General features: G+C 39.7%; 1 protein-coding gene across 3 annotated transcripts in view; it reads left to right on the top strand.

Moving 5' to 3' along the window:
• The window catches only part of rbm20 (RNA binding motif protein 20), a 47,078-nt gene that overhangs the window by 11,099 nt on the left and 10,750 nt on the right, over window positions 1-25,229 (top strand). For 2 of the 3 annotated variants that reach the window (XM_083998628.1, XM_083998627.1), the window contains exons 2-5: window positions 18,421-19,450; window positions 19,789-19,853; window positions 20,278-20,387; window positions 21,657-21,757. In XM_083998628.1, coding sequence (XP_083854754.1) covers window positions 18,421-19,450; window positions 19,789-19,853; window positions 20,278-20,387; window positions 21,657-21,757 — 1,306 coding nt within the window. Of the gene's footprint in view, window positions 1-11,481; window positions 11,706-18,420; window positions 19,451-19,788; window positions 19,854-20,277; window positions 20,388-21,656; window positions 21,758-25,229 lie in introns of those variants that run through there. The other variant, XM_083998629.1, reaches the window with a different exon arrangement.

Below are 25,229 nucleotides of genomic sequence, written 5' to 3'. Positions count from 1 at the left end.
ATTTTAACACATTCCTATTTGTTTTCTTCCTTGTAAGGCGAAAGGAAAAGCCTGGCTGAGGCAGTAGAAAGAAGAGGCTGTCCTCAGTCTGGCACATTCAGATCATATGCATTGCGGGCACCAAATAGAAAGTCTATACATTTTCATACCGTTCCTATCTGCGGCCCTTATATGTTCATTGTATAGTATTGGGTTTTAATCATGTAATCAGCCAGTTTTTGGCCACATATTAAATATGCTGACATTTAAGTTTAACTTAACTCAACTTGAACTTAAGCCTTGAAATTAAAACTAGGATCTTGGATGTTAAGCTCTGTTAAACTGTTGCAATATTGGAGTACAATATCACAAAAACACAACATTAAATGTTTTAAACTAGAACATGGAGGCTTCAAGAGTTCTTTCAACCTTTTGTGAAATCAGTAGACTTTTTTGTTTCAGTTGGCTGTAAAGGTAAATTGTTGATGACATTTCTCTCACCACAGCAACTGACAGACATGGTTAAATGTCTGTCAGTTGCTGTGGTGAGAGAAACCTGTCCAGAGTGAAACTTTTGCAAAACACCAACTCTCAACTTGTAGAGACACTGCAGCTACAGTTACACAGTAATCCAACCACTCTTTCCTTAAGCTAGTTCACACTTCAGCCACAGATTTTACACCAGTGGGATCCCACAGAACTTTGGATCTGATTTACATCCAGGGATTAGGTTTAAATGGGCTGAGAAGGATGGCAATAGGATGAGAGACTCTCAAGGGACAGTAGTGCCACCAGTGAGAACCACTCTGTCTGTCAACATGTCCACTTTGTATTATCTTTCCTGTAATCAAAACCCACGGCACTTTGCCACACTCTCTACACCATAATAATAAGTTATTTAGTGACAGCCATTCATGAATATGTTTCCCAAACAAGACTTTCAGAGTTTATCCCGTTAGCTTAGCATCTGTGTGAGTGTGTTGAATGTTTCACAGAATGTTTTTACGTCAGAATATTATTCCATGTTATTGGGAAAAAAATAGATAATGGGAAAGGAAATTAGAGAATGTGTTTACATACTGTGAGTTAGCACCATGATAACATGGATTTACATGCAGTTGGTTAGTAATAAAATGTTCCCAAATCTACATATCTCAAACTAAAATGCTTTGGAGGACTTTGGCGATATACAGTATGACTCACAACTTGAAGATTTCTATTTTTCCCAGAACGGACACAGGATGTGTAGAGCTTGAGTTTCCCTGTGTTGTGTTCTCACATATTGTGGTTGGTTTGTGAGGTACTCGAGTGAGTGAGATGTTGGTTTACTGCTGCTCTGTCCAACTTGTCCCTCAGCAGTGTGGGCTGACTGGTGTTGAAAGCACTGGAGCAATCAAAAAACATGATTGTCACAGATGTGGCAGCCTTTTCCAGGTGAGAGAGCTAGGGACTGACACAAGAGGTAGATGACAGAATCATCCGCCTTAATGCCAGACTGAGTGGTGAGGAGGTTGTGGATGAGGAGGAAGGCCAGTGGACAGGCATATAATGACAGATAGGAAAGTGGATACTTTGAAGGCTTGAGAGCTGGGTGATGTGTGAGGAGTGGACATGATGGGGGTGGGGGAGGGGCAGATGACTGGTCAAATCTACTGAAGAAGAGTTTTGGGTCATTTACCCCATCTCTGTTCCCAAAGTCTTGAGTCTAGATTTTAACCCCGGGTGTACCAGGACTTTTCACGGTGTACCAGAACACCCCATGAGCTCATAGTACCCTGTCCTGTTCTTTTTCTCTCTCAGCGATTCATTTTGGTTTCACTTCTAGGGCTATTCTACATTACCCAATGTGCACTAGTATACCTGTCCTTTTACTCGTGAGACGTTCACTGCCGAAAAGGACGTGAAGAAGAAGAACGTCACATCAACGCGAGTCTCAACCGAAAGTTTGCCTTGTTCACCTCCTGTCCTGTAGATTCCTCCAGTGATATGAGTCCAAAACTCTGACATTTCTGTTTAACCCCAGAATACACTGTTTGCATTTATGTTAAGTATATAGAGATCTTATTCATCAATTATATTAATGTTGTTGGTCCTCCTAAATAGGCCTATGTGTATTGTCCAGTTAAGCTATAATGAAATCAAATATACATTCAGGTCTAAAATAATATATTGTATGTGGGTTTTGTTATGATAGAAACAAACAGGAGCATGTAATTTGATTGATTTTCTTGTCAACTTCAAGCTTACTTCTCCAATTTTCTCCATATCTGGTGTCCATCTTTTATCCATCTACTGATGTGTGTGTGTCCATAGGCAGTGGTTAGTGCCAGTACAAGTTCCCTTGTTCATCATCCTCCTCTAGTGCAGCTACTTGACGACCCCCTCTGAAGACCTCCCTTGGGCCAGTATTCAAGTGCACAAACACACGAAGGACAAAGGACTTTTCAATAGGAGAGACACCTTCTATGAAGTGGGTTAACTTGAGTGAGTCAAGTGAATACTTGTTAAAACTCTTTGTGGAAAGTTCAATAAAACATTTTTTTTTAAATCAGCATCATGTTTGAATGTATCACATGACACATGATGATCTGCTGATACTGACCGCCCACCACCTAATTTACCGCCAACAGTTAAATAAGGGGAGTTACTTGTTGCCCAAGATGGTTGATCCTCCATCTTGTTCTTGTAGATGCCCTTCCTGTCCTCGATCATTCTCCTCAGCTCCCATTGCACTTCCCTCAGCTCCTCCTTATTTCCTGAAGGCTCTTGTCTTTCACAAAAGAGTACCTTACTGTCAGGATTGATGCCCAGGCAGGGTTTGTTGTTTGAAAAACACCGTACACTCGTGCAGTGGGTGCAGGATTTTCTACACAGAGGCGGAAGTTCTTAGCTAAATCTGAATATTTAGGTAAGAGAAAACTCACACCTTGAATAGTTGACAAGTAATCATTCGAGCAGCCGATCTAGTCTACAATCCTCTTTCAATTGCAGTGTTATCTGTGTAGCAGTAATTGCCATTTAGTGTAAAGAATGGTGGAGGTGCAGGGATTCATAATCAAGAATGTATTTTTGGTGTAGTGGTGAGTCATGGTTAGGTTTGTGGGTCTGGTGTGAGTCACCGTCTGTCAGCACAGACCTTACATAACAGTAGTTACTTTGGAAAGTGGGTCATCATCATTGTGTTGATGTAACAAGTTTGCAGCTCAAAGGAAATGAGATTTTTGGGGTGGGGGTAGTGATTATCTAAACTCTTTACCTTTAATAGCAATGTCCTAACTGTTTTTCAGTTCAGTGGTCATGTAGGGTAATGACTGAGTGATCTCAAAATAATCCGCTACCCTTCACTCATCTGTTATTTACCTCCGTCTGTTACTCTTGTTTTTTTTTCATATTTTTCTCCTCATCCAACTTGCATTCACATTTGTGTGCACAGACATTCAGTGAGTTAGGAGAGCGAATTGAGATGTGAGGAGGTTGTCATTGTTTTACTGACGTGTGTGTGATGTGATGATGTAGCCAGAGGTAGGGCTATAGCACATGATCAGTTTTGCTCTGTGTTAAGGCTTACAAAGTCCTGCAATGAGATCATGTCAACATAATGAACAACAATATGACTGAAACAGTTGTTATATTCTGGCATTAGAGCACAAAACATGCAGACATGGACATGGACAGGTTGTACAGGCTTGTGTGACTATACCTGGAATAAGAGCTTAATGAGACAATGGCCCTGTATCATAAAGACAACTTTGCCTCTCCAATATTATCTCATGTGGCTGGCTCCAAGGTAGAAACAACACCACATCAGCCTCTATTCCTGGCCTCTGCAATCAGCCTCTCTATTACTGGTATCATCGAGTGTCAGGGATGAATGAAGAGCTCTCAGTGTGTGTCTCCTGGGGGGTAGTGTGGGTGATGCAGAAAAAGCTTTAAATGGGGAAAGAATCAATGAGAGAGGGGCGAAGATGCATACACAAACAAAGAGAAGATAATAGAGCAGTGCTGTCATGCCTGGCAGTCTGAGAAACACATTAGAAATCAGGCATGCTAATGGACCACCTAAAATATTCACTGTGATTATGGAGGGGGCCTGGAGAGTATCTGTTTGTCAGCACAAAGTCAAAACCCATACTGAAGAGCTTCCTGGTGATTAACCTCCCAGCTAATCAATTGGACACCAGGGAGAGTGGTGGGCACAGATGGCTTCTGACTTCCCCCTCGGAGACAACTGTTGTTATTAAGTAATTGGACATAATTGCATTGCAGATATTAATCTTTTTTTGTAACATGGACCGTTGTAGTGTGAGAATGTGAGTTGCCCATGAAATAAATAAAATTGCATTTGCGTTTTCGTGCGTGGATCTGGAAGAGTTCAGATACAGCTGTCAGTGAGTCATAAATGCGAAGATAGCAGGGCAGTAACCTTCCTGCCTCCCTGCAGTGTATGGATTTGCTAGTTTCCCCATGCAGCAGTAAAGTGAAGACAACACACCAGCCGTTAAGACGGTCTGCTGATGTTTTATTTTCTCTGGTTTTGGTGGATTACAGTTTTAATATAGAACATATTTCCCTTCTTGTCTCTTCAGCTCTGTTTTATGTGAACAACAGTTTTTTATTGGACATATTTTCAACCAAAGAAAAAGTTTGTATTAAAGCTCTAAGATTTATGGATAATCAAATGTGGCCACTTGGTTAAACAAGGCCCGGCTTCATAATGATAATGAAAAAAAAAACATTTCAGAGTATTCACTACATAATGAAAACAGTGTGGCTTAATGGTCAACACTGAGTAAATAGGACTAACTGTTGTTAGTTATCACAACATTGTTGTATGTGTTTTTTTAAACTGTTGTAATGTCTGTCATCAGAAAGACAAAAAAAAACAAAAAAAAAAACAGATTGTGATGATAACCATTAGCTCAACATAACATAACCAGATGTTTTCGACTGAGAAGTTGGTCTCAGCCTTTTGAACACTTCTGTTGATGTAACTGTAGATTGTGCAAATCTGTGTGAGATATACTCTATGAAGTCAGGCTTTAGAATAAGACCTTTACTTTTATGTGGATTTAGTTTTGTGCTCAATGACTGTGGTCTGTTTATGACCTAGTCCTCTATTTCCTGTTTTACACGTACAGCATACAGAATGAATTATTATACGTATGCATGCGTGTAACAGGTTTTTCAAAAAACATTTGTCTCTGCAGAAGGGGATTATAGTAATTCCTCCCTCCCAGTGCTCTCACTTCTTTATGATCACTTTCTGAAGAAAGTCAAATCCAACCATGTCATTTTTCTTTAGATCTGACTGTTTACCCATCGTCTCTGGTTTCCCTAGTCTCAGATGTTGAGTGGAAGAAAAAGTTCACACATTTAATTGTAAATCTAAATCTAATTTAGTATTATATGATCACATAAGCTAACTAAAGATATTGTTACTGTATATTACTAATACATGGAAATGAATAGTTTTATTTTATCTCTTCTTCTTAATATGTGCATTCAGTCAATGACCAGTCTCCACAGAGAAATCCCTTGATGGTCATTACTCCAGGGCATAGCCAACCCATTCTGTCCACCAGCTTTGAGGGGGATTTCTCACTTACACTGGGTCTATGCTGGACCACTTTCTCTTTTCCGTTTTATCTTCTTTTGTTCATTTGTCATTTCGGCGACTGCAGAGCAGCTGTTGGAAAAGTTGCTGAGTTCACTCACTTTCATTGTTTGGCCTTATTTGTACTAATGGCTATTTGAGCAGCATGGGATGCCAACAGCTTCCTGGAATGAGACATGTTGAACCATATGGCTGCTGTGCCCTCACTGTCACTGTCAGACCTGCACTGTGTCCACCATGTGTGTGTGTGTGTGTGTGTGTGTGTGTGTGTGTGTGTGTGTGTGTGTGTGTGTGTGTGTGTGTGTGTGTGTGTGTGTGTGTGTGTGTGTGTGTGTGTGTGTGTGTGTGAGCGTTTGGCATGATTGGCTGTTTTCCTCTAAATGCTTTACCCATCTGTTGTCTTCACTTTGAACAAGATGCTAATGTGATAGCCTGGTACAGTATATCAGAATTTCAAGACACTGCAGACAACCATATTAATCCATTTTCATTGTTGATAAAAGATGACTGAAGTGTTGTCAACACACTTTAGGTGGAATCCATCTTAATTAAACGGTTTTCAGTATTGGAATTTAAACAGACACAAACTCGGGGCACACTAAAAAAGATCCCAACAGATTCTCCCATCGGTGTTTAAATCCTCATTACACTTAACAGTGAATTCCATTATTAATATTGAACTTATTTACGTGAGCATACAATCGTTATATCTATAGCAGTCTTCCCATAGACTGGTTTGCATCATACTGATGTTACCATCGTTATTATCTAAAAACAGTTGAGATGTACATTTAGTGCCCTGACGATCTCAGTTTGAGTCAACTTACTCAAATACCTAAAAAGTAACACATTTTTCAGTTGAAAAGTCTGTCTCTCAAAATATTGTCATATTTGTCATATATCTATTCATATTTGCACCAATGTTATCTGTGATCCTTTGCTTCCTGAACAGTCCCTTGAACCGCAGGGCTCCTCTTGGCACTCGTGTCCAACCACCTGTCGCAGTGGAGCTGGGCTTGGTCTGTTTATTTACCCACATCACCGATTCTATATTTTGATTTAGTTTGAAAATGAACAGTGTTTTATTATACAGTAGCTGCTTCCACACAATTTTATAAAAACAGAAGAGGAAATCCCAATGCTCAGCCTAAGTGCCGCTCAAGGGTAATGAGGCAATTACAAAAATGAAGGGTGGTGAGAAGGGAGCTGTGCTGCTATTGGTTAGGAAGTGAATGAGTGTAACAGCACAGCTGGGTTTGATTGGTATTTGTTAGCACGGCAGCAGGGACAGATGGTAAAATGCAACGCTTGCTTCGGACAGAGATGGAGGAGAGTAGGAGTGAGGTAAGAGAGGAGACAGCAGGGGTGATATTGAAATGAGGGAATTAGGGAAGGAAGGAGAGAAGGTCTGAAGGAGGGGTTGTGGGAATCATCGCTACGTCACCATGTACACCAATATAGCTCTGATGTTGCTGACCACTGTCGGGGAAGACTCCATGTAGGTGTTCCTCACTGTGACCCACACTTGCTGATGAATTGTGACAATGTGGTAAATATAATGGTCCACATATGTTTATATATGGAACAACAGATTTTCATAAAAAAAAAAAAAAGATACACTCTTCACGTGTCACCAGGCAGCAGAGCAGCAGCAGCCAGTGAAAAAGAAATATACTGTCTACACCCAGGCAGCAGCTATAAATAACTATTTCAGAGCAGCAGGAAAAATGGCTGCTCGGGCTCAGTCACCAAAGCCAACACAATCCTCACCCACTCCTCATATTACTTCACCTCTCAGTCTTGTGACGCTTCCTCTGCTTGAATTCCTGCCTCACAAATATTTCTCCAATCCAACTTTACACTGACTGGCAAGAGAAACTGTCTTTTTTTCTTTTTTCAGTGATTGTGGGTCACTACTTCCGGTTATCCTCCTTCTGACGTGATCCCACACTTTTCTTGTCCGACTCGACGATTAATAGACAAGGACCTTTTTTTTTGCCAAACTTTTGTGGCTACTGTAACAGGAGCTATTGCCACCACTGTCCATCCCTCTTTTCGCCGGTAGTGACTTTGACAAGCCAGATGGATCTCTGATGTCACTCTGTCTGAGGTCCAAGCAAGCTGTTGGGGGATTCAGTCACCTGGCCCCCAGCTCTCAGCACCCAGTTTGACACTCAATGTCAGTGGATCCCAGGTAACTGGGGGGCTTTTCTGAGCCCTTGTCAGCACTCTCTCATTAAAACTGACCACAGAACACCTGATAAGAAAAGATGGGCAAGTGTTGATAATCTGTGAGAAAACCAGCGGGGTTGGAATTTATGGGTTTACATTTGAAGGCCTTGCATGTTTACTTTAGCCTCGTGCATGTTTTTAGTCTTCCGAACAAACAGGTGCCACTCCCAAGTCCTAAAGTGGGCACTGTGTCAGCAGAACCTTAACAACTAATTGCATTTTTCCTGCTTGGAGACATATTTGTGGGAACACTCTTTAAGTCACATTTAGGAGGCAGCTGTCAGGTCAGAAGGTTTCGTTTGACCTGTATGTTTCCCTTCGACCCCAGTAGTCCGTGTTACAGCAGCTCAGTGGGTGAAACAAGATCACCTACAGCTACCATGTGAGTGAGATGTGTGGAGAAATGTTTCTCCAGCATGAACTTCTCAGCGTTTAGTTCTATATCTCTTGGCTGAACATTTGCTTGTGTGTGACTTGATGTCAGGCATGTGCACTTACAGGTTTATTTGACAGTGAATGGCAAAGGCTGGGCACATGCGGTTCTAGTTACATCACAAACTTTAGTTTACCTTGTGATATTACTTCATAAAACCCGTGACTGATGCACAGCATAAATCTGATCATTTTACAAGCAGCATCAGAGAAACAGGGTATTAATCAAAGTGAGGCATTACTTTGAATGGGTCAGTCTAATGGCGGTCGTAAGGGGGCCAGACCCCATGTCTCTGTGGCCAGGATATCTCACCCATTGCTGGGGGGGCCATAAATCAGGAACCACTCCCCTGCTGCAACTGTGCCAAATGTGGAGTAAGGCAAGCTGAGCCTGCATCCTCACCCATACCTCGCCCCATGTGAGCGTCTCTCATAGCATGATGGTGACTATGTGTTGACTTTGCAGGTTGCAGCTACGTGTCTGATTTGTTGAAAAGTTAAATTAAGGCTCTGGCATGTCAGTAACGGTTTATGCCATATTGGGAAGAGTAACAGTGACATGGCTTGCTTCGAGTAGCACCTTGAGTCACATATTCTGAAGTTTATGCATATCTGTTCATTTGTCTCTGTACAAATGAAAGTGTCTGTGTTTGCCATGAGCTGTCTGACTGCTGAGAAGCAAAGCAAAGTTTTAGCTAACTGTGTATAAAGAATTTGAAAAAGTATTTCTCAAGCACTTTCATCTTAATCCAAAGATGACTAACCAAGTGACATTACATCGTGAGTCACTGTATTTATAACTCTGCAAATGTAAACAGTCTGACTCCAGGCTGGATTGGGAGCTACAGTGCCCTCATATGGCAGGCCAACACATCCCTCAGACCAGACATATGGCACCACCTAGTGGGCCATGGAAAAAGCCTTTCATAAGACACTTAATGGAAGTGTGTGTGTTTGTGAGACTTTTTTTCAACAGATTTGATTTCCTTCAAACAAGTAGTTTCTGCAACTTTCAAAAAATGAAAGGAGCTAAAAAGCTTTTAGATTTTACAAGTCACTTTTCTGCGTATAGGATTTCAGGCTTTTAAAGCTCAATTTCTTGCTGTTTTCTAAAAACTAAAAGTCCCATGAGCACCCACCACCACCTACACAACCTGCACTTACAGCTGCTCAGCAAAAGACAACGGCGCTACAATGGAACATCCAGTACCACAAATTTTGTCAGCTACAAAAAAAAAAAAAAAACTGAACAACTGTTCTCAAGTGAAAACATACAATATATAAATGGCAAAAAAAGCATTATTTCTTTTTTGCATTGTACAGTGATGTACAGTATTAGTCAGTGCATTTTGTCTTATTGGTCTCAATGTTAGAATGTATTAATAAGTGAGAAATAGCAGAGACAAAATGATAATGATCATATGATAATAATAAGAAGAAGACGACAGAGGAGTGAGTATTCAGGTGATATAGCTTTTGATGATCACATAGCACATATGGTACTGGCACGGGATAAAAAGTGGCTTTTTTTCTGTCTGGGTGTGACGATAACAGATGGACTGACTGAAAGTCCGGCTCCTTGGAAACTGAATGCTTGTGTGCTTGGTTAGCGCACTCATTTACAGCTGTTAAAATTTACAGATAGAGCTCCATAGAATAACCAAGAAAAGAGAAAATGATATGCACCGTGTAGGTAGAGAAAGAAAATAACAAAAGGTAATAGAACATACAAATGAGTATACCTTTTACAAAATGGTCAAAACAGTTAAGAGGAATTAATTACAGGTGTATGCAAATATATTACTGTATTATATTCATACGTAAAAATATTATAAAATATTGAATTTTATTTCACGCAGTACAGACACAAGCATAAAAAAAATAGACAACAAGGGGTCGAAATAGTAGTTGGTGTAATTGCAATGTGCTTAATGCCTGTTCTGCTACCTCAGCAGCATCCTTTGGAATTTATTCATGTGATTGAATTATCAATAGAAATGTGTTGTTCAAAATGACTCCTACGTGCCTAATGCATAGTATGCCATATTTAAAATTAGTTCCCTGTTTTTCTGAAGGGTTTTCATTTTAAATATCTTGTGTAGTCATTTATACAGAATACTGAACAGTTGGCTTTTTTTTCTGTAAATTATATACCGGTACACATTGTATACACTCAGTCATTTTTTAATTTTTTGTTCAAGGAGATGGCCAAAATAAATTTGACACCCAAAATGAAATCCACTTCTGCTCCTGGTAGTTTGCCTGGTGTTTCCCAGGACAGCTTCTTTAAAAGTTACTTTGAAATCTTACATAACACATTAAAAAACACCAGCCATTTCCCCAGTGTTGAGCGTCCCCGTCCCAGCGATAAAAGTGTCGACTGCGACTCCTCCCTCTGCATTGCACTTCACTGATAATAATTAATAATAGTCAAGTCAACATTGTTTCATGAGCAGATTCAAACACAGCTTGAGCAGAGCAAAATGTTGTACAAAGGACATTAAAATAAATACCGTAGTAAATCAACCGTATACAACAAGTAAAAACTTCAGAAATGTGAACAAACCAACAAAGACAATATAGAAAAATATATAATGTTTGCATGTGTGTGTGTATCGTATATATAGGCGGACAGGATACAGTATGTATTGTATATGTTGTATGTTAGACATACAACAATAACTGTGCATTCAACGTTAATTGAGGAGATTTGTCTGTTTAACAATTAGTGAAATACATTTACACTCCGATGTCACTGCAGTTGTGCAAGGAAGGAGGAATGTGATTTTTTTATTATTATTTAGATTTAGATAAATGTATGCCTTCTCTTCTCTTTCTGGCAGCGTAGTGGCTGATACCAGAACATCTCCCAGGGAGAAAAGAGGCCATTTGTTGGGCATAAACACTTCTTGAAACCATCTGCCAATCACAATGCAGGCACTGAAAATGAAATTTCAGCCTAGAATTGGTCAATTACAACTGTTTTATTCTCCAGGGTAAAAGTGTTTCTTCTCTGGGCAGCTTATTGTTCAGTTTTCTTTAAAGAAAATCATTTTTTTTATAGCTTTGAAAAGAGTGGTGAAACTTTGATCTAATATCTTACATGTCACTATAAGATGGATGTGGTAGTTGGTCAGTAGTAATCAGAAGTCTAGTTGTTTCCTGCTCTCCTCCTCTACCCCCGTCCTCACACATGCTGAGCACTTGTGACTTTTCATCACATGCGTCTCTTCTGCCTGTCGGGTTAACACAGGGAACCAGCGTCACTCACATAGGCAAAAGGCCACTAGCAGTGATGTTATGCTAGTGTACATGTGCTAGCAATAGTCGACATGTTAGAGGGAAGAGACGTATGTCAGTTTCAGCTGCTGGGCAGAGGTCAGACTCTGGAGAAGCAGAGTGGAGTGACAGAGGTGTGACCTGGACCTCCGCTTCCTGTCTTTTCAAGGTTTGTGTGTTTCTTCCAATACCAGCAGGAACGCTTTTACAATACAAGCCTGTAGTAGTGTGGATAATGTAGTAGTAAGACTTGTCAGCTGTACGGTGTTGGTGCTCTATACAGAGGCAGGATTTATGGCCGTCTCTGGAGCTGCAGTGTGTTTGGGCGCAGGGGGATATTTAGTTGGATGTTTCTCTAGTCTGGGCTGTTCTGTAGCTGGGCTTGAAGCCTTCCTCTAATTTGTTACTTCCTCCGATGAGGCTCTGCCGACTGATTGGGCCCATGTGGTGTTTGTTATGACTGCAGACCAGTTTTTGATCTTTGTGGAAGTGACAGTTAGGCTCAAACTTGAACTGTCATGTCATTTTGTCATGTTTGTTTTCCAGAGCTGTCCTGAAGAATTGTGGATGTAATTTGTAATTTTGGTTTTAATTATAAATCGTCCTTTTTGTTTCTTTGATCTTTTATGTGTTCAGAAGTAGCAAAGGCACTCATAAATAAAACAAATTATTAGTCTTATAACGTATTGTGTTGTGGGGCTGCCAGGTGTATAACCAGTTGCTGAGTTCTTACAATGGTTATAAAGTTACCAGTGTTAATGCATATTTGAATTGAAAGCTTAAATTCTGCAAAGTGAATCAGTGTGTTTGTGTGTGTGTTGTTTTTTTTTAAATAAATTGCAACAATAAGTCAATTTTGACGTCTGTTGTCTATGACGGACGTTTAGACTGCAGCAGATCTACATTACATTTTTTGATCAAATTAATAGTGTAGCACTTGTCCTTAATAATTGTTTTTATTAATAGTTAATTTGTTGATTGCTGAGTTTTGGAGGTTTGTTAAGGTGAGGTAAGTTTTACGAAAGATCATCTGTACATGTTTTTTATTTTATTGACAAATTGCAGTATGTATTTTTATCATATTAGATGTTTCATTTCTAATTGAAATTTGAAAAAAGCTTATTTCACTCATTTCGCTATTCCTGTTTGTATTTCACAAGTTCTCTGGGTTGCGCGTGTCCATTATGATCGCCATGTTCGAGAGAGAAGAGCAGCAAAGGGCCACAGGTCAGATTTAAACCGCTGCGTAGGATCAGGCCTATGAGCCACTGGGTTGCCCTGTGAAAGCCACAATTTCAATTAGAAATTGAGTATTTGTTTCCCCTTAGAAATGATAATATATATAATATGTTTGTAGAATCCTTTGTCAGGCAGGAAGAGAAGGCATGTGTTGAGCAGGATTCAAGTTGGACACTTGGACTTTCACACTTTTCTCGTCTGGCTTTGCACCTGACATTGGTCTTGGCACTGTATGAGAAATCTTTGCCTCAGAAACAGATGGGAGTAGAAAATCAATTCAAATAGCGCAGCCATGTCATTTGATTATTTGTTCACCAGACTAGACTCATAAAATATTAGGTGCATTTTCACAAACTGATCATAGACCGAGAACTGACAGAAGCCAGCTCAGTATCACGAAAAAACATCTTGTTACGTTTACATTATGTCTATGGGACTCCGGACGGAAATTTGCATCTTGCTATAATCCGGCACATTTACATGTTCTGTCCATTAATGTGCACTGTCCCATTTAAATAAACAAATAAAGTAAAGTACAATCCTCCATGTTCTATAAGTCTGTAAAATCTTGTCAAAGTTTCAAATAAATGTAATCTCTCATCTCTCAGCACAGTAGAAAGAATAAAATATCAGTCATATCGCTCATGACAGAATCTATTCATACTGTCCTTCATCTTAACCTTAGACTTGTGCTCTAAAGATACTGAAGATGTATTTTCCCAGATATTACAAACTATGACCCCATGTAAAATGAAATCTGGCCTGAACATGCTCTCATCACATTATTGTACTATATCATCTCTATAAATCTCCAGATCTGCTCCCGAGTCTGTTAAGAACCTTAAAAGCATGTCCCTGAAATCTCTTTTGGCACAATGTTGGCTTACATTGACTTTATATGTAACCCTAATGAACATTTTTTATCTTAAAGGGTTGTAATTGTAAAACAACAGAGAAATATCCTGAGTATAAATTCATTTATATGTATACGATTTTAGAATTTTAGATGAGTACAAGTCTATTCATAAAACTGACCTAATACTGTCTGTTGGCATACAGTAGAAGCTCTGTCATGACACGACTGAGTGAGAGACTGTTTCGGCTGTGAGAGGTATTATGGCCCTCAGTCCAAGCGCTCTGGTAAAACCTAGGTTTGTGTTGGATTGGGTGTTGGGTGATTTATGCAGAGTGTTTATAGAAACATTTTTGTGTTCACCTTGAAGACAGAAATACTGTATGTGACTTGAAACATGTTCCTTTGTCAAAAAACTTGGTTCTATAGAGATTGTTTGTTTGTCAGCTATAATTATGGTATTTAATTTAAAAAAAAATGTGTGTGCCCAGTTTGGGTAAAAAGATTTGGTTTTACCTGAATAACATTTTTCTACTTTGCCATACTGCTCTCTAAATGCTACTGATTTAGCATGTCTTGGATCTGCTTAAAGAATAGTTTCACCCAGTTGATGAATAATTGAGTTTATCAGTTTGTCATTCACGATGTTAAAGCAGAAGTGAGTGGTCCGGTCGTTTTGGCTAATGCTGCGTTCCAGGCAGGCTTTTGAAATCGTAAATTACAGCTTCAAGTCACAACTTACGACTTTGTAGCATTCCAGGCAACCCACTCGTGTTTTTCCGACCTGTTTTACCGGTGAAAGTCACTATAACGGCCACTCGTAACTTCCGACCGGTGAACTCGTACCAGATCGAACTGGTACCACTTCACGGTCGGAAAAATACGAGTTTCCTTGAACGCACCATAACAGTCCTCGTCATACGTCACCACATTCACGGCGTTCCTTGGCTGCACACACAGCCCTGCATGCCGTTCTCTCTCCTCATTGGATAAAAACTGTAGGATACGATAAATGTTTTCTCTTCGGCTCAGAGCAGAGCAGAGGGACTGAGAGACCCGTGTTTCAGTCCAAACACTCTATGTAAGTGATTGCTGTCGGAAGATATAACTATTTAAGACTTATATTAACACAAATATATCACTTACTTCTGCTTTAAAGCAGAAGTAAGCGGAATATTTGTGTTAATATAAGTCTTAAATAGTTATATCTTCAATCACTTATATAGAGTGTTTGGTCTGAAACACGGGTCTGTCAGTCACTCTGCTCTGCTGTAAGCCGAGGAGAAAACTTTCCTTGTATCCTACAACCTTTATCCAATGAGGAGAGAGAACGGCATAAAGGGGCGGTCCTCTCTGTGTGTGCAGCCAAGGGATGCGCGTGAATGTGGTGACGAGGGCGGGGACTGCTAACTCCATCGGCTGACAAGAAGTTAGCCAAAACCACCGGATGGCTTACTTCTGCTTCAAGTTATTTAATTACATTATAGACATGACACATACTCAGCTAAATCATCCTGTATGTGTGTCCTGAGAGGTGTCCTGATAGTGTGGCTGTGAGGACTATTTCTAAATAACATAATTCAGTCAAGTGAATTCTCACCATTGTCACATTTGCAAGGTTTAATTTTTTTTTTTGTAATTCCAGTGTGACTCTTTTACAGGCTTTCCTGCCACACCTGGTTAAAGTTTGTTTGACACCTATATTCCCTATCGTCATCACAAGACTGGTCTGAAGTGTCTAGCACACTCTGCCAGCTGCCCAAGAGTCCATATTAGTCTATTAAGGACACTGTGTCTCGGGATGGCAGAGGCCAACTCTTGTATTTATAGCTTTGAGTCATAAGTTGGAATGGTGTAAGTGTATCTCTCCATCAACATGCTTGTTCGCTTAAGCGTGTGTACAATCGGCAGCAAAATTTAGGATTGTCAATTGTCCAAACTGCATCAGTTATCATACGTACATGTGCTTAGAGTGTGACCAATGATTTTTGAAGTAAAGGTCTGCTTGAATTTTTTTTGCCCACTTAACCTGAACCAGGAAAAGGAATGAAAGAAGTATTTTCTGAACAAATTTGCAAATGCTTTACAGTTTGAAAATGTCTAGCAGACGTTAATGTGTAAAACATATACAATTTCAAAGAACAAGTACTTAATATATCAGTAATACATGACAGATGTTGGTAAATTAAGTTTTGTATCAGGGCTGTCACGATTATGAATTTTTAGTTGGCGATTCATTTCCATACGCATAATTGTGATTAACGAATTGTCTTTTCTGCTTGTCAACCTTTTGCAGCATTTCTTTTCTTTAAAATTGTTTTTTCAAGCAGCTTGTTTATTAAGCAGCTATACCGCGTTACGCTGTCTCTTGCATCTGGTGTTGTCATGTTTATATTTAGACACTTGTCCGAAAGCTTCAGGAATAGCTAATTGCCAGGATAGAACTGTGGCTGTCTTTCCAAGTTTGGCGAATTGGATGGGGTGGTGAATCCATAATATGGTGACGTCATTAAAAGCGCACCAGTTAAACCAGAGACATTCTATATTGCTGATAAGGACTTTGGTTAAACCTCATATGGTGGAAAACGGTCAGGAAATAGTGATAGAAATATGACATTTCTGTTAGTTTCATCCAGCTGTTTTTATACAGATGAATGGAAATGAAATAATTGCACTGACTGCGATCAGACGACGCCTCAGGCCTTACCACTATTTACTATTTGTGACATTAGTGATACAGTGGTGAAAAATGATTTTAATACAGCAGCTAAAACAGATTTAATATTCACTTTTTTCCTAAGATATTTATATTTTCACATTTCAGTATGAGACTATCAAAATGATCTCCCTACAGTATGGAGTTAAGTAAATAAACATCTGCCAAATATTATCATAGTAATCTGTAACAGTGCGTATGAACAGTCATACCAAAAGTTATATTGGTGTTAACAAAGTGAAGTGCTACAGACACAAAACTAGTTGTTTTTACCTTGTTTTCTAAATGAAAGTGTAATTTTCTGTCATCTTAAAATCCAAATCAAACATACGTAGTTTCATTGCTCATACTGTACTGTACATGTTCTAGGTTAGGAGTGTGATGTCAGGACGTTCGGCTGCAGAGGGAAGGTTTATAGCAGAATGAGTAATAGTTGTGATATGAGTATTGTGGCAGTGCCATCTCTAGAGCATCACAACTAAAAAGGCAGCAGGGAGACAGACCCACAGGTGATAATCTCCCCCAAAGGTTCAGTTCCATAAATTCATATTTATGAACGTCCTTGTATTTTAGAAACAACCTGTTTTATAACATTTAATTTTTTGGAGAGAGCTGTGTAAACATGATTACCAATAACCATAATGTGTCAGTATCTCCATGTGCTAAAGTCTATCGCTGACAAATCTCTGTCTAACAATTTAGAATTTCACCCTGCATAATCAAATTGGTCTGTCACCTTTCATCAGGGTCGGTAGGAGCAGTGGCTAGATAGGGGGGTGTCAGGTGCTTCACATAGATGATGTGATGAGTAGCTGAGTAGACTAAGTTTAGACAGCATGTGAGAGCATTCATCAAAAACTGAAAGGACAGACCAGTCAAACAGGGTCATGGCACCAGTGGGTGATGTGGTTTTGAGTGGTTCTGTTACAGCAGTTTGTGTTGTAGGAAGCCGGTGGTGCGGTACGGTGTACCAGAGGGAAAATAGACGGGACCGCTAACCTTTTGATATACGAACCATGCCCTATACAGCTGTCACTATGTTACTTCAACTACTGTGTTCATTTAAAAAAAAAAATCTGAATTATTACACGATAGACCCATGGTAGTAATACCTTGAAAGATAAAATCCATAATTGTTGAAAAGTCATTTAAATGATCTGAATTGCTCTTGTTAGATAATGAATCTGTTGTGACGTGGTCAGTTGGAGAGCTAACAAGAACCACCAGACTGAATATTGAAGCAGACAGCGAGTGTGTCCATGGTAAATGGACCAGTGTAGTTGGTCCAAGGAGGCTTCGCTCTGCTTATGTCTACAGTTCACTGAACCGTGAACTGGAAAATCATTTTCCAGTCGGACAGGGTATATGTTTTTTCTTTCTTTCTTTCTTTCTTTTTTTTATTTTTTATTTTACAACTTTTGCTACATCATTCAAATTCACTTCATTCCTGTTCATGTACCTTCAGCCATTGTCCAAGGACTTGTTACACTGACGGTGATTGATTGATTTTATCAGAGCATGTGTAGAAAAAAGAAATTAGGAAATTGGTCAAAATAATACATTTTGGTGTAATCTTTGGTACTTTTATCAGCCATACCTCAAAATACAAAAACATTGGTTGAACCATACGTAACATTAGGGTTTAAAAATAATTTCATCTGCTGTGTTATATACCTCTTGGCAATCGAATCAAGGTTTTTGCTCTCCCTCCATAATCCATGCCTGCACATCCTCAAAAGTTAGTTATAGAATGAACATACCGTGGCTTGTATACAGCACCACCCAAACACATTCCCATTGATTACTACAGGCAGTGTCTCTGGCCTACGTGTCTCATCAAACTCCATTAGATGGTTTCATAGATGTTGTTGCTGTATACAGCTTGCAATCCTGGGCTGCCTACTCTGAATGTCTGAGTCTCTGCATCCAACTCCCATGCTTATGATCACAGACACAAATGCAAATATTCCCAGCTATTGTTGTTTGTCATCTAACTAGTGACTCCAGTGGGTAAGTGGATTTGCCCTTTGAGATTCATTAAGTACATGATTTTTTTTTGTTTTTTTCCCCCTACAGTATCAGTGCAGTGGACGGCACTGATAAGAAAGGCCTGCACGTGGGTGGTCAGTTGTTGGGCAGTGTGCAGACAGGGCCTCAGCAGCAGAACCAGCAGCTCCTCCTGACTCCAGCCAGCCTCCAACTAGCTCAGCTCCAGGCCCAGCTGACCCTCCACCGCCTCAAACTGGCTCAGGGGGGAAACCCAGCCACTGCTGCCTCTGTTCTCAATCAGGTTCTCTCCAATGTCGCCATGTCCCAGCCCCTGTTCAATCAGCTACGGACTTCCACAATGGTTCCAATGGATCCACAGGGCACCTTTCCCACAGGAGTGCTAGGATTTCCCTCCTCCAATTCAGCCTTGGGGGCCTTAGTGGGTGGGGGATACCAGCAGAACCCAGGGAATGTGAGACTGAACCATCCTGCTGGAGGGGGCACAGTGGGCCAACAGGGCGCGGAGTATGGTAAAAAGTCAGGTTCAGCTTACCCCTCTGATACTGACAGGCGTGTTCAGTATAACTTAGTTGGAGGGACATCTGCAGCATCAGCTACTGCTGGTGATGGACATTACACAGTGATAAACACTCAGGCAAAGAGCATGAACAATGCTGGTTTTCAGAGAGATTTCTATGGGCAGGATATTCAGGGGCAACAAGCTGGATTTAGTGTCAATGAGCAGAACATAAATGTTTATAACTCCCCCGGGCCTAAGGAGCAATGGAAAGGCACCACCAGCATGAGTCACACTGGCAAGATGGATATGGTTTCTAATGCGGCCACCGTGTGGCCAGCAGCTGGCCAGACGAATCGTTCCCGAACGGAACTATATAACCCAGAGGAGCCGACCCCTGACCCCAAGTTCAATCACAGCAGTGGAAGTTCCTCTTTGGGTTCAAGTGGCACACAGGGATTCGGGGGCTTCCAGCCCCTGCATGGAAGTGAGGAGACCAGGACACTTCAGCCTTACCAAGTCAATGATTACCATGCCGTCACACCTACTCAACTACCACACCAGTGTAGCATCTGTGACAAGAAGGTTTACAACCTCAAGGTGAGTGAAATAGTCCGTCAAACCCTGCATGCATGTTGTTGTTTTGCAACGTAATTGTACACCAGAAACTGAACACATTAATTCTCTACATGTTTAACCTTTGTTGGCTCATACCTTAAAAATAGACAATAGAGTTAAACAAGCAGGCACCAAAGCTCTACTAAGTAGGCAGTAGATGTTGTCTCTTTAATTGCTGGCAGCCATGAGCTTATACAAGGGGTATGTAAGGACTACCATGGGGTGGTGGGGGGTGAGCAGTGAGCTTCCAGTGTGTCCACGTTGAGTCTATGTTTGGATGGTGTATTTGTGTGTCTTAGTGTGTATGTGTGTTTTTCTAGGACTGGGACCAACACGTGAAGGGAAAACTACACCTGCAGAATCGAACATTGTACACAAACGAAAGGTGAGTCATTTCCAACTCTAAAATTCACTGCACAGAGTTTAAAGTAGGTTGTGATTACAACATGTGCTCCAGCATGCCCTTTTATTGGCAACAAGAACTTCAGATATTCACAAAGCCAGTGGCTTCACACTGTTTGTTCTGTTTCTTGTTGATTGTCATAAAATTGAGTTTAAATGTTTGCTTTTATATTCATCCCTCACTATGGTTTCTCCATTCTCTCACCAGCTCTGTTTAAATTTTATTTTATTTTACTATATTGATCATTCCTAAGCATTTTTCATAAATATAGGAAGCAATTCATTTTCCTTATCTTGCTCTAAATACAGCTGTCTTAATGTTTCTATGAATATGAGCTCTGTCACAAGATATGACTGAGGAAGGCAGGGGAGCGGCAGCTAAAATCAGCCTTCTATGATTGTTGCAGCTCCACCGTGGTTTCAGCTGGAGCTGTTCACTACACCGTCGCCAGGCCTTCTGATGCAGGTCTGAACCCTGGGGGGACAAACTCCATGGTCTACTCTGCTGCAAGTCAAGGTACGATAACCCATTAGCCACCACCTCCACCAACCAAGTGTCCCTTTTTTGCTGGTGATGTTAGAGTGATGTTTTTCTGACGGCTGGAGTATGTGAAACGGAGTGATAGATGGAGGTCAGGGAGTATTTTTAGTTGCGTGAGAGTACGAGGCAGCATGTTTTCATATCTTGACACAGTGTATTTTGATACATTGATGTATTATAAAGTGTTTTGAAATCCAAAATATCTTGACCAGCGTGAACCCAAACAATAACTCATACTCTTTGGCAGTTTATAACTTTTGGTGCACATTTTGTATCTGAATACCCACAACGCTGATGATTTCTGTTTGGTGCTTGAGCTTTACTTACACATTAACAAACTGAGCACCTGTTGTCTATCATAGCGATCCTATCACAATACTGTACCACATATCCCGTATGTATTCCCTCGTGTATAATTACTGTAAGACATACCATCTGTGGGTGGTCCAGACTGCAAAAAAACCCTCATTGTTTCATGGAGTCCAGTTTTCATGGAGTGGGTGTTTTAGCAGCCTCAAGTTGCAGATATGGTCTCTCACACTGACAGCCATGGTTACATATACAATCTTTTACTCAGTCACATACAGTACACGCACACTTTAAACTAAATCTGATTAAAAACATTCCAGCTGAAAATGTTTTGATTTATTTTCTTATGGGATGTGATGGAATACGCTCTGCTGTTTACATGCACCGATGCATTTAATTGAAACAGCTGTGTGACTTGGGCAGAAGTGTTGGTTGTCTGTGTGTCTTCCTCAATGGCTGTATTAAAACAAACTTTCTGGAAAGGGCCAGTTCAGCCTCTAAGCTGCCATTTTTGGAACATTTCCTCTTGCATGTCAGACAAGACAGAGGGCATGCCCAGAAAGAATGCTTCATTCTGTTTGGGCTTTTAAACTGACTATAATCTGAATGCTAAACTCCATGTAAATATCTGTAGATTCTGTGCCCTTCAGTTAGGTATCCATTGTTTAGGAACTACATACATTGCACACCTTAAATGTCAGTCTTAGCTGTCAGCTCTGAGCACATGTTTTGAACCCTTTTCTTCAACCTAGTGTTTCCAATTATATAATATATAGCAACAAAACAAGAAAGCATTTTTGTGGGCAAAGGACTAATGAGTTTGAATGAAACATTTTGTATGCAATATGTATATAATTGAACCCTGAAGTCAACTAATGTAACTTTTTCCCCACACTTGCTCAATTGCATCAGGATAATTTCCAATTGTTTCCACAGATGTATCCTCAGGAGCCAATACATCATACTTGCCAGCTGCAACCATGAAGACTTATCCCATGTCTGACACAGGATTTGCCTCACATCAACCAGAGTCAAAGGTCAGACAAATGTTTGGATTTTTTTCACAGAATCATTAGAGTCTGGTCTTGGCATGTAAATCAAATTTAGTGACAAGAATGCTAGCGACAAAGAAACATCTGTCGCACTCAAATTTAATTATTCTGTTTTTATTAGAAAGTGATAAATAAAGTTTGGCCGTTGGCCAACAAACTGGCTAGTTTTAATGGTATATTTTGGAGCAGCATGTCATGGTCAGATTGAGCAGGTATGCTGTTATATCTTATCTCTGAATAGGTTGTCACTGTATTTATTCTGTGCGCTGTATTTTTTCCACCAGTCTTTGGAGGTTGTGTTGCTCTGTAGTAGAAACATGATGTAGGCAAGGTGTGTAATAAACGGATACTTGCTGTGCTTTGGGTAATGAATGGACCTGGATCCCCTTGTTGACAGCTGCTGGGGCCCAACAGCAGGCTTTGTCTGGGAATGACAACTCTTTTTCACTGAACTACATAGTCAGGGAAACAGTGTAATTAAATACTTGCTAGAAACTAGGTGTTGCGAATTTTGATTAATCCTTAGGTGCCACTTGATGATTACCCAGTCCCAGAAAACAATTTAAGTTGTAAAATGTGGATTTACAACAGAAAAGCTTTGTTACTAGGAAAATGTTGAGCAGTGAACATTTGTGAAAATGTTCATACTTTTTTCTTTTTTTACTTTGTAAAGCTTTTACTCCTAACTGTGCTGATTCAGTTCATTTTACAAAGGAGGACATAGTATATGTCACATTTTTACTAGACAAACACTAGTGTGTTTTGACAAGACAAAGCTTAGCCATGTGTTTTGTCTTTCACACAGTCTCATGTTGACTAAAGCTGCTATACAGGCCCATGCTCCAACTACATCACACACATGTGACTGCATGGTGGCCTGCTTGTTTGATTCTCCTCAACAAACATTTACGCCGAGGTCTATCACTATGGCTGAATTATATAACTTTTGTGGACTGAGGCTGCATGGTTCATCTATAACTCACAGTAAAAATGAAGAGATTAAAATAAACACAATAATAAGACGACAGCTAATTACAGGGGCATACTGCATATAACATAAGCATTAGTCCAAATATGTATCCATGTTGAGCTTATTTAAGTATTAAACTATCATTTCATTGTATATATTTTATTGCTTTGTATTGAATTCTTTGTATTTGTATTGCTGCAACCTGGAAAGACGCCGACAATCTAACACTTGGATTACAGCAGAGGGTGCAAACTGTGGAGGGTTTCCAAAAATGAAGCATAAGTAAATGATAATCCCTTCACTTTGTCTTTGGCTTCAATTAAAAAAGAATATTCCTAAGGGCTTATCTGTCAATACCTACAGTCCTACAGTTAGTTTGCCTGTCCAGAAGTGTTGGCATGTGACAAGGGTTGAAAAAAACAACAACATCAGCTGTTGATGTTGGGCAGGTTTCTAAAAAAGCACAGTGCAGCTAATGAAAGAGGTGAAAGGCATCTGAATTTAGTTGCAGAAAACCTGAACAACACTTTATCTGGTGACCAGCGTGTAGTCAGTAAGCAGCTGTACACACTGTGCGGCATTTATACAGTATGCATGCATATTACTATTTGTTTCAATTGCTACTTTCTTAGACTCTAGGATTCTATGAATAATGTGTTACTATATCTACTTGCGTAAGGTCTTTACTGAAGCACATCAATCTCACTACTTATATGTAAGATGATATTTTTGATGTTGTATGACTAAAAGAATATTTTTCAATGTTTAGACATCTTTGGATTTTCACTATTAACAAAATTATACAAGTTACTCATTTTATTTAGCTTAAACAGAAAGTGTTAAATATCGTTGTTAGATGAATATCTAATATATTATTAACTTTTCAGTGGCTCATTAACCTCAGGCACAAAGCATATTTTGTACACAGTCTTGCAATGCTGTGCATTTTTTAGAGAGTCTGAGTAAATAGTACAACGATTCATACGGGTAAAATAAGAAAAAGCTAGGAATATAGTTGAAGTTGAAGGTTATGTTAATTGTCATTGCAGAAGCATATACAACAACATTTCAGTTGGCAGTTTAGTTTAAAAAAAAGTTTTACAAAAGTAAAAAAAAAAAAAAACTCAAGTGTGCAGTAGTTTGTGAAAAGGAATTATGAAAAGAACTACTTCCTAAGAAAAAGTTTTTTGTTTGTTTTTTTCACTGAGAAATCAAATTATAATTCACAGGACATGTTGGGCCACATAAATATATTTTTTAAGATCTGAGATAACGGGATGTAATAGATTCAGTGGCTGTCTTGTTTAAGGTGCCTCCTTCCATTCCACTTTTTATTACAGCCATTTGCTCTTCTCTTCCTTGGCAGGAAGAGATGAAGTATTTAACAGGAGCCTGATGTGAAAGTCATATGCTTCATTGGTTGGTTATTGACAAAGGCTTTTATTGGATCAGTGGAAAAATATTTATGGGCTGTGCTACATGAGCTAATGTTAGTTGCTATAAACACACACCTGTTGAAGCAGAACAGGTGGAGTTTTATTGTTTGAGTGTTCGGCAGAGCACTCAAACAAAAGTGCACACACAAACACATGCAATTACAATTGAACTTTGAAAAGTAAAAGGTAAAAGCATTTAACATGTATTCATTAGAAACAGAAACCAATCAAGCAAAAAACTTATTCAGTATTGAAATAAAATTAAATAATTAAATGTAATACAGTAGTTGATCTATGATATACTTTTCAATATAATTGAAATTGTGATGGAAATAAAGACAAGCAACAAACTGTAAACCTGAACTATAAACCATAGATGCCTAAGTACGTGCACGTAAGCACACATACAAACTTGCACATAGGCATTGCATGTACACAGACATTCCTCAGTCTGGACCGCAGTGTCTAGCAGCCCCGCTTTTCAGTAACACAGTAGCTTCATGTGAAAATAGTACTCAAAAAGAGATAAACACAGGATTACAGCTAACCGCTGTAAGGAGCACAGACCTAAAGACCCCCGGGTCACACCCCCAGGCAGTGGTGTAGAGTTTCAGACTGGTGAGAGACTGGTAAAATGATCTGTGGGATCAGTGTGCAAGCACTCTGTGTAGGAACGTGGGGAAAAACTGTGAAACCAAACTGACCGTCTTCCTGGATCCACCAACATGGATCCTGCTTTGTACAAATAAACAGGCATGCCCTTCGGATAGATTCCAGCTCATGTCAATCAGCATGTTGTCAGTGAGAGCACCATGTGAAATGGTTGTTATCCTTTACACCATCTGGCCCTGGGTTGCTAGACCATGCCGTTGTCATAACACATATGGCTGGACTCACTGTGGCAGGTAAAGCCATTATCTCTACAGGCTTTAGTCTAAGGGGGTGCAAATCGTTTAATGAGCAGATTTATGAAAAACACATGAAAGGAAGAAGGTTCATGTTTAATTTGGAAAAGTTATTGTGTAGTCAAATTTAGAGATTAGGATTTAAG

Source organism: Trachurus trachurus, assembly GCF_905171665.1.
Source record: "Trachurus trachurus genome assembly, chromosome: 1".
In the NCBI taxonomy this organism is placed as follows: domain Eukaryota; kingdom Metazoa; phylum Chordata; class Actinopteri; order Carangiformes; family Carangidae; genus Trachurus; species Trachurus trachurus.
The sequence above is the reverse complement of the archived record's forward strand: the minus strand, read 5'-3'. Positions and strand labels throughout refer to the sequence as shown.